Source organism: Corvus cornix, chromosome 2 (assembly GCF_000738735.6).
Source record: "Corvus cornix cornix isolate S_Up_H32 chromosome 2, ASM73873v5, whole genome shotgun sequence".
Classification (NCBI taxonomy): domain Eukaryota; kingdom Metazoa; phylum Chordata; class Aves; order Passeriformes; family Corvidae; genus Corvus; species Corvus cornix.
This window is the reverse complement of record NC_046333.1, coordinates 90,330,541-90,339,870: the sequence shown is the minus strand read 5'-3', so window position 1 is coordinate 90,339,870 and position 9,330 is coordinate 90,330,541. Positions and strand designations below refer to the sequence as shown.

Sequence of the window (9,330 nt, the reverse complement as noted above, 5' to 3'; positions counted from 1 at the left end):
GCGTCCCTGCCCGGCCCGAGCCCCGCACCGCACCCCGGCAGCCTCCGAGAGCTCCGTGCGGTAGCGCAATGACCACTCGTACACGTGCTCTCTCTCTGAAACTTCCTGCAGGAGAAATGGCCACCTCACTGTGACTTGCGGGGCAGGGGAAGGGGATCACCCCTCTCCCCTAGGTGACGAATAGGCTGAGGCAGCGGCCTTCGAGGGCACGGAGGCACGCAGCCACGCCGGAGCTTTTCTGGCTTCAACAACACGGCTGTTCTCAGCTGGCCTTAGGACTTTTCGGTTTTCCCTTTTCTAAGGGGAAGCCACTTGCTCTCCTGTCCAAAAGCTTTGGGAGTGGCGCAAGCACGCTCCGTCCGAGCAGGCAGCCCGCAGCCCTGGGCGCGCTCCTCCCGCAGTCGGCATGCAGCTCCCAGGCCGCCCCCGCCTTCGCCAGTCGTAGGGGAGGCAGGAGTCGGGTGCTTCGTCCCATCCCCGGCAAATGCTCTGGGCGCGGTGGGGAAAGACGGAACGGTGCTGACCCCGAGGGGTTTCATTCATCGTCCCCCGCTCCCGGTAGCACCTTCAGCTGGTTGGGGGTTGTTAGCGTTACTGGAGGGGGGAAGGGGTGCGAAATTCAAATCAGCAGATGAGAAAGAAAAATCCAGTTTTTCAACAGAGTCAGCTCTAGAGATGCTGAGGCTTCCAAAGGAGGAGAACTGCCAGCCTGATAACTACTGGGAATTATCGCTCTCCGGAGGATAATCAAAACTGGAAGCGCACTCCGGAGGATGCTGTTGGCTTTCTGGCTGAGTTAAAGGCGGGCAGCCTCCCGCTCTCCGCCCCAGCCGAGCGGAGCCGCGGGCCGGGCGCGGGGAGGGCGCCGCCCGCCGCCCACAGAGGGCGCTGCGAGCCTGCCCAAAGCGCGGCCCGCGCCCCGCGGCTCCGCTCGGCACCGCTCGGCACCGCTCGGCACCGCTCGGCACCGCTCGGCACCGCTCGGCACCGCCCGGCACCGCTCGGCACCGCCCGGCCCGACGGCGCTCCCAGAGCGAGCTTCCCGCTCACGGGCGGACAGGCGAGGCGCGCACACACTCACTGCCCTCCTCTCCCCGCAGTTCAAGTCCCTACTGACGTTCCTGCGCCACACAGGAATCCCCGCTCCGCTCCCCCCAGGACAGATCGGCAGCGCCGCGCTCGCTCCGCCTCGCAGAGCATCCCGGCGCGCCTTTTAGGTGCCATGTCCACCTTGGAGGAGCGGAGCCAGTCCGTAACAGCCAAGCGGTTGGTCCCCGGCGGCAGCTGCACCCCGGACGGCCGGGTTGCTCGGGGTCGGCCGCGTCCCCCGAGAGGAATTTGGGAACCGGGGCAGCCCGTGCGGGACTGAGGCGATTTCATCTGAATTGATATGAAAGAGACAGCAATTTCATCAGGTTTACACCAGCACTGACCTGACGCACCGTTATGCTCTACACGCTTGAAAACTTTTTTTTTTTTTTTTTTTTTTTTTTTTTAATTTTTAAATACGTCTTCCCTCTCCCCAAAGGCTAAGTTACTCTAATTTGGTAAAAAGTGCAATTTTCGCTTTTGTTGGAACAGTTGCCAACAATTACCAACGCGAGACTGTCTGTGATTTGAGAAAAGTAGAAAAAAATACACCGAAACAACTAAAAGCCAAAAACCAAACTATTTGATGGTGTGCTGGGAACTGTAGGATGTCAAAAATCAGTCTCTTTCCAGAGACTCTCTTTCAGATATCCCACACAAAATCTATTTTGCCTGACCTGTTTCTCTGCTCCATCAGAAAAACGCAAAATGTAGGAGCCCACCGCCTCCACAGCTTTGCCAACAGATCTCTAAGCCAAGTTTACCGAGGCTGTTCTTTGACTGAGATGATTTTGCAGCTAAATCAAGATCAATATTCTGATCTCTGACAAGAATTTTATTAATATTTTATTTGAAAAATCTCATCTTGTTTCTGACAAGTCCTGGTTTGAGGTTGGTTTAGTTTGGATAGGGCGTCACCGCATTATTTCTTAATGACTTTCCCAGCTGCTTCTTTCCATTTTCCACCATCAACAACCATCTGGTATCTTATTAGCACCTCAATGCTCATTCAGTGTTCTCATTTAGGAGAAAAAAAAGAAATAAACACTCAAAATATTACACATTTTAACGGACAGTCTTTGGAACATTAATGCCTTTAGAAAACGATAGATCCTGTCTCTCAGTCTATTTTCAACCAGCAGATAGGAATCGTAAAACTTTCTTCTAAGACGTGCAAGAGCTGCCTGGTTTTGGGTTTTTTTTTTTTTTGTCCTGCTAAATTGTGTTTAATCTCACAGGAAAACATCTTTCACTGTCATATTTCCTCTGTGTTTATTCCAAGCGCAAATCGTTACAAATAATTCTTTTCCCTAAACTATGATTTTTTTTTTTTTTGTCTTGGGCTGGAATATATACCAAAGCACTAAAGCTCTTGATCCAATTTAGCAACCAGTTTGGACAGCAAAGTTATACACTAGGAAAATGTGAGAAAACTTGTCCCTTTCAATTTTAAGAAACTATTTTGTAACATAAGTGGAAGTCAGGTCCATTTATGTCTGGAAAATGGATACTACAGGACACATCTGATTCAACACAATTGAAAAAATAACTTTAATATTACTAAGGCAAGAGCCAGCTTCACTTCTTAAATTTGCGTGTATGAAAAAGGAAGCTCACAGATTGTTTTCGGCAAAATACCTTGGACTTGCTACTTTAAGTTTCAGTTACCCAAAGGAGGAGACTTGACTTTTTAGAAAACAAATGATAAAAGTTCGAATAGATTTGCAATATATGCATAAGATCTGCAGCAACAGAATACATACCTGAAGAGAGCTCATAATTTCATTTAGTTTATTAGACAAAAATATATGATTTAGACAAGTTTTGCTGACGTGTTATTTACAATCTGAAATCACTCTATATACAGAAAAAAGAAAACCACAAACACATGGGAAACATTTACCAAACAAATAATCCAAGAATGGTTAGAATAACACGATCTGAAATGGTACAATGAGGAGGGGGATCCATCTACAGATTTGTGTAATCGCTTTTATGGATTTGCACCACCTTATTGCAAAAGAGATTGATGGAAGTCATTTATACCGTTTCCTTTTTTCTCTCTCTCTCTGTCCTTAATACCAGTCTCTGTAATATTTTTTCACCAAATCATTTAATCAAGCAGAAGGGAGAGCTGTTAAAATTCTCGGTGTTCCCTCTTGCTGAGCCAAAGAGCTGCAGGGGGGGAAGGGAGGAAGAAAAAAAAAAAAAAGACGTAACAATTTTTCAGGAAAAAAAATCTTTTTTTTTTTTAATTGCCTGTCTATTGCGATAGCATATTAGTAATAGATAATCACACAAAAAATCATTGTCACTGGTGTAATTAACACAAGATCTTTGAGATCTGTTAAGTTTTAGAAAAGTTACAGTCTGGCTATATACAATTGCAATTTAGTCTAAGTTTGAAAAGATTAGAGCAACTCCTGTGCTGTTCTCATTGTCTGTATGTATTACTATGGTGATGATTAGGTGTTATAATTAGTCTTTATTATTCAAACACTCTGTTTCACATAAGTAACATTCCTAGAGTGAAAACAAACAAACTCACTTGTCACGGACAGGCTGGAAGGGCGATTTTAGCGGCTGGGGTGGGGAGTCAGTTCTTGGTACATTTTCTCTTTCTAGAAGGAAACAGATAAAAAAAAAAAAAGAAACAAAACAAAACAAAGAAAAAAAAACAGAAAGAAAAAAAAGAAGAAAGAAAAAAAGCCAAACAAAAACAGGAGAACCATTTTAGAATAACAACAGTACAAATCTCGATACTTTGCAGAGAACACCCTTCCCTCTCACCCTCCTGTTCAGATGTGTGTAGATATATGTGTATGTGTGTACAGCGCTACACCCTACTTTCAGTATTTTAGTAGTCTGCAAGCTTTTCTTGACACATTTTTTACTGTCATTGAAATTATTGGGAGATGAGGGTCATGATGGAGGGAAGGAAATCTCAAACCTATATGTTTCACTGTGCCCTTCCTGCATTTTGATCTTACCTGATGGGCGTATAGGGTGTGGATGTAATAGGCCACGTGAAATGTGCTTAATATATGTGACCAACATGCTGGGTGGGGGGCCGGAAATCAGCGCAAGAGTAAACTGTAGCTCCGTTAAAAGCAATCAGTTTCACCAGTGTGACACCATTCCTCAAGGAGAAGTTCACGTGCATGTGTTGGGGGTGGAGGGAGAGGTGGAAGCCTGATGCATTAATTACCTATGTGTTTGGGACTGGTCCTCTCTGAAGGTTTTTCGCTGCTTAGGGCGCCCAGGGTTGCTGTTAAAACAGAAGATTGTTGCTGGGCCTGGAGGTGATGATTGTGATGAGCAGCGTGGTGGTGATTTACTCCCAAAAAGGACCTCACGTTTAGAAGGGAACTCTGAGTAAGGAAAGCCCCATTAGTCCAGTTGTGAAATTTGCCAATCTGGCATGTGTAGAGTCCATGGCTAGGGAGAAAAGCAGGGTGCTGGATCTGAGGAGAAGTGTGGTTAACCTGGGGAGGAGGGGGTGGAGGAGGAGAAGATTTCAGGGCACCATCAGGACTGGTTGCCGTCTCTGCCAAAGACCAAATCTTGGGTTTGCTGTGAGATGGCATCTGTAAATTGTTCGGTCCCCCAGGACTGATGATTCTCGTGCTATTGTCAGAGGCCTCCTTCACCATGGCCAGAGCGTCTTTGGGTTTCAGCCCTTCAGAGCCTGAGAGTGCCAAATCCTTCTCCTTTTCCAAGTGCTCCTCTTCACTGCTTTGTCTCAGGAGCTCAGGCTTCTCCTCCTCTTCCTCGTTGCTCTGCTCCCCATCATTCTCATCGATTTTATCTATATCTATGCTCTCCAAGTCAATTTCCTCATCATCTTCATTCTTCTCAGGGTCCCCCTCATTGTCACTCCCGAAGAGGTTTGCATCTTCTTGGTCCTTACTCCTGGAGCCCCAGGTCACCTTGTTCTCCTTCTTGAGCCGCCGGCGGGCGTTGGCGAACCAGGTGGAGACCTGGGTGAGGGTCATCTTGGTGATGATGGCCAGCATGATCTTCTCGCCCTTGGTGGGGTAGGGGTTCTTGCGGTGCTCGTTGAGCCAGGCCTTGAGGGTGCTGGTGCTTTCCCGGGTGGCATTTTTGGGCCGCCCCGGGTCCCCGTATTGGAACTGTCCGTAGGGATAATAGCCAGGGGCAGTGTGGGCAGCAAAGGTAGCAGGGTGGACACCCGGATTATCTTTCAGCTCGTACTGGGAGCCCTGCAACACATTCAGACAAGCGGAGAGGAAAAAGCACATCAATTATCTCGTTAGCGTCTCTAACAGACCTGAATAGGCTACTCCGGGAGCCGGAATACGCCTTTCAGTGGTGCAAAGGGTCTTCACAGCCAAATTCTGCCCTCCCTGCTCCAGGCTCTTCACATCTAGGTCAAGACAGAGAGGTGTTCCCAAATGATTCCCCCTTCTTGCGGGGAAAGGAAAGAGAGGTGCTAAGCGGGGCTCTGACAGACATTGTGAGTATTTTCTCCGTAAACCAAACCAAATCAAACGATGGAAACGCATCAACTTCGCCTTTGCCTCGGCAAGACAATTTACTGTGCCCTTGAAATTATCAGGCACATAAAACAGGTACTTCACCGCAGTTACAAACTAATGCCCGTGCACAGCGTCGCATTTATCTGCAAAGTATCCAGGAGGATGTTAGAAATGCATGCAGAGCATTCTTTATTTTTGCTCCTAGTGAGACGAGACTGGGGAGATGAATGCACAACTTCAGTACCGGGAGACTTATAACGTAAAAGATTTTCCACACACAAGTCAACACCACCACCCCTGCTCCCCAAATCATACACCAAGATTCTGAAGCAAAACATTAACTTCTAACTGTTAGAAGAGCCTTTAAACTCTGGAAGGAAAACTGATCCACGCATTGTAGAATATGAATATGTAGACACTTTGTCTCATAAGTTTTACTTTGATCTGGCCAGAGCAAACACAAGTTGTTTACAAGCGTTTAGAGACGGTGATTTATTTGCAATCAATATTCTTTTTATCATCAGTAGTAAAACACAGCAAGTCAAATTATCCCATCAGGTGTTTTGGTAAATACCATTTTATCTTTCTAGCAACCTCATTAGGCCTCATTATTACTGCAAATTGTCCAGATATTAACCTAATATTTTAGTTCTTGATTTACAAATGTTCAGAAATTTAGGATTTATTTCAAAATATCACCGTCATGGTAAATCACTGTAATAAAATACCAGGATACTTTGGGAGAAGGAATGGGAACTGTTCCAAAATAGCTAACATTTCAAGCAGTTTTCTTTCTTTATTGCTTCTATTACGATCTTGCCTTTTTTCCTTTTTTTTTTTTGCCTAGTCCAGAAATACATTCTTAGTATTACTATGTCATAATTTATGTCAGCCTTAGAAAAGGACCTCTTCAATAATGTTTGTGAAGAAACTAATTAAACTTTGTCAAACAGTTAAGAAGGATCATGTATTTTAATTTCAGAGACACCGCTTATACACAAAGAGTAGCCCGATGTAATTTTTGTAATGTGTTACAGAGTAGGCTTTCTGCACTCCCTTTATTCTGCTGTCTTTTGTTATTGTTGCTGAAATGATATTTTTTGTGTAAACTCTGTTGGGAATTCTTTTGAAGAAGCCACTTGTAAATCACTCATTGCTTCTGCCTCAACTTTTACTGCATTTCCAAAATCAAGGTTAAAAAAAAGAAAAAGTAGGAAATGCATGCTGTTAAAAGTCACTTTGTAGGAAATGTTTGCAGCACAAAAATGATCTGTTTTCAAACGCTGTCCCTTGTTCAACAGCGTGTTTTCCTACTTGCCTACATATATGTATTAAAACCCCTAAGAAGTTATGCATTGCATGCATTCGGTTATAAATATTCACACTTTTATGTGTCAGGGGGAGAGAAAAGAGGGACATTTGGAGAATGAAGTGGAACCTATGCGTAGCGCCGCCGAGAATTTTGGTAATACCAGCAACGAAAACGCTTCAACGACACCGGATACAAAAACAGTTAGTTAAAAAAATATATCTATGTTTCATTTTCTAATCTATTACATTCTTAAGAAAATGTGAAATGATCCCAAGGACAGTCTGGGTGACGACAATTTCTCTTTGAATTAACGCCGATATGCCTTTCTGCTCCGATGCCTGTAATGGGATGTAGATGCCCTCTTTCGCTTCATGCAAATCCCATCTATGACACCCGCCATAATCAGAGTATGAAAAGTTCAGGGAACAGAACGGGACATTTTCAAGGCTTAAGGAAAATGCCTTGAAATAAACGGGCGCCCCAGGTACCGACATTTTGGCCTTTCGGAAGGAACCTGTTTATTGCTCGGCGGCAAAGAAAAGTACCAAGCGGAAAGAGGAGCGCGCTGGAAAGCCCAGCGAAACAGCAGGACCGACAATATCACCCGTCAATAACAACACCAATAACAACAAGGAAAGAAAAGAAAACAAAAAAAAGCCGAGTTGCTAGGGAAAGCCGACAATACGGAGGCAGGAGCCCTGCTTAGCCCTTCCACCGCCAAGAAAAACTCGGAGGAGTTTTTCCCGGCTTGGAGCGACGAGGAGGATGGGGGGCTTCGCCTGCAGACGGAGCCCGCGACCCCCAGCCCCACTCTCCCCCGCAGACCCGTCGACAGTCGCGCTTCCCTCTCCGCGGCGGACCCCGCGCCGGGCGTGAGCCGCCACCGCAGCCGCCCCGCCGCCCCCCGCGCTGGGCTCCGCAGCCTCCGCCCGCCCCCCGGCTCCCCCGGCCGCCGCGGCCGCGCTCGGTGGGCCCGAGCAAGCGCGGGGGGCAGCGCGGTGCTCACTCACCATTTGGGAGAAGAGGCCGAGGTCGGCGGTGTAGGGCAGGAAGGCGCTGTAGTTGGGGGCGCTGTAGGGGCTGGCGTACATGCCCAGCACCGAGGTGACAGCGGCCGAGCCGCTGCCCAGCTCGGCGCCCGCGGGCCGGCCCGAGGCGGCGGCGGCGGCGGCGGCGGCTGCGGCGGCGGCGGCCAGCACCCCGGGCCGGTCGCTCCCGTACACCGCCTGGCTGGCGCTGAGATACTGCGGGTAGCCCAGCTGGGGGAAGGACATCTCCGGGGCGCGGGCACAGAGGCGGCGGCAGCAGCACTGGCGGCAGCAGCAAGAAGCGGCAGAGATATAAAAAAAAAGAGGAGGGGGGAAGGAGGGGGGGGGAAGGAATTATATAAAAAGAAAAAAAAAAAAAAAGAGAAAGGGGGAGGAGGGAGACTGCTGAAGAGCCGGGGAGGGGAGCGGAACAAACCCGGGCTTCTCTGGATCTCTCTCTCTCTCTCTTTCTTTTTTCCTCCCCCCCTCTCTTACTGGAGTCAGGCAGCGCGAAAAGAAATCGAGCCGATAATTTTCTTTTTTCGTTCTGATTTCTTTCTGTCAGGTATATATTGCACCCTAGGTATGGAGGAGGAGGAGGAGGAGGAGTGTGGCAGGATTCAGTGGGGTGTCTTTCCTCAAATCTCGGCTCTTCTGTGCTCCTAAATCCCTTAGATGTGATCTGATCAACAATTGAGCTCCAACTGATGTGTCTGCCCTTAGGTCCTAGGCTGATCTTTCAGATACAATTTGAAGTTGATGTTTTGATTGGCACCCACTTGAGCTGCAAGCACCGCCCGCGCCCCCCGCCCGCCCCGCCGCCCCCCTCGGCGCAGCACGTGGTGCGCAGCCCAGCCCGGGCCGCTGGGCTCGGAGCTGCGTGTGCGTGTGTGTGTGCGTGTGTCCGCGCAGCTGCTGTGCTCTGCTCCGAGTGTATTTAATGTTTAGCAATGGGCTCCTTTCAGAAAAGCCCCCACTGCTGTATGACAACCTGTCTACACGATTTTACAGCTGTCCAACATTGGGGTTTTGCTGTTTCGCAGCCTTAGTGTGTCCCCTTTTAACAAAAACAACTGTGTTGCTGGTTTTTTTCCACCTTTAACATTGAGTCCCCCTTGTCGTCGTTGGACTCAGGAACAAACGAGAGTGGCAGTGAGAGGAAAAGGGGGCTCTGCAGCCATGCGACTTGTAACAATTTACCACTACAAAAAAAAAAAAAAAAAAAAAAAAGGGCAGATAAATAAATAAATAAATGCGATTTCTCTACAGCAACCCACAAACGCCACTCATACACGAACACATATGCGCAACTTTGCTGAAAGTCAAAAGGCTCCTAACAGTACTTCCCAGAAGAATCTTTAGTTAAAAAAAAAAAAAAAAAAAGAAAGAAAAAGAAAAAGAA

The 9,330-nt window shown here is 47.5% G+C and overlaps 1 protein-coding gene across 2 annotated transcripts; it reads right to left on the bottom strand.

The window, feature by feature from the left end:
• Nucleotides 1-2,284: 2,284 nt before the first annotated feature.
• IRX1 (iroquois homeobox 1) lies at nt 2,285-9,116 on the bottom strand. 2 transcript variants are annotated; one of them, XM_039549929.1, is made up of 5 exons: nt 9,025-9,116; nt 7,911-8,210; nt 4,298-5,312; nt 3,638-3,710; nt 2,285-3,264 (listed from the first exon to the last, which is right to left on the bottom strand). In XM_039549929.1, exons 1-5 carry the CDS (start codon nt 9,031-9,033, stop codon nt 3,207-3,209), a joined length of 1,455 nt encoding a protein of 484 aa, XP_039405863.1. In that variant the 5' UTR covers nt 9,034-9,116; the 3' UTR covers nt 2,285-3,206. The 2 variants fall into 2 exon arrangements, with proteins under 2 accessions (XP_039405863.1, XP_039405864.1); XM_039549930.1 differs by lacking the exon at nt 9,025-9,116 and adding an exon at nt 8,365-8,706.
• Between the last annotated feature and the right edge of the window lie 214 nt (nt 9,117-9,330).

Bases quoted from the DNA above. Each gene is read 5' to 3' on its own strand.
- IRX1 (XM_039549929.1), bottom strand. The intron at 5,313-7,910 runs GTGAGTGAGCAC...AATGTGTTGCAG, and splicing joins TCGGCCTCTTCTCCCAAATG to GGCTCCCAGTACGAGCTGAA. The intron at 3,711-4,297 runs GTAATTAATGCA...GTTTCCTTCTAG, and splicing joins GACCAGTCCCAAACACATAG to AAAGAGAAAATGTACCAAGA.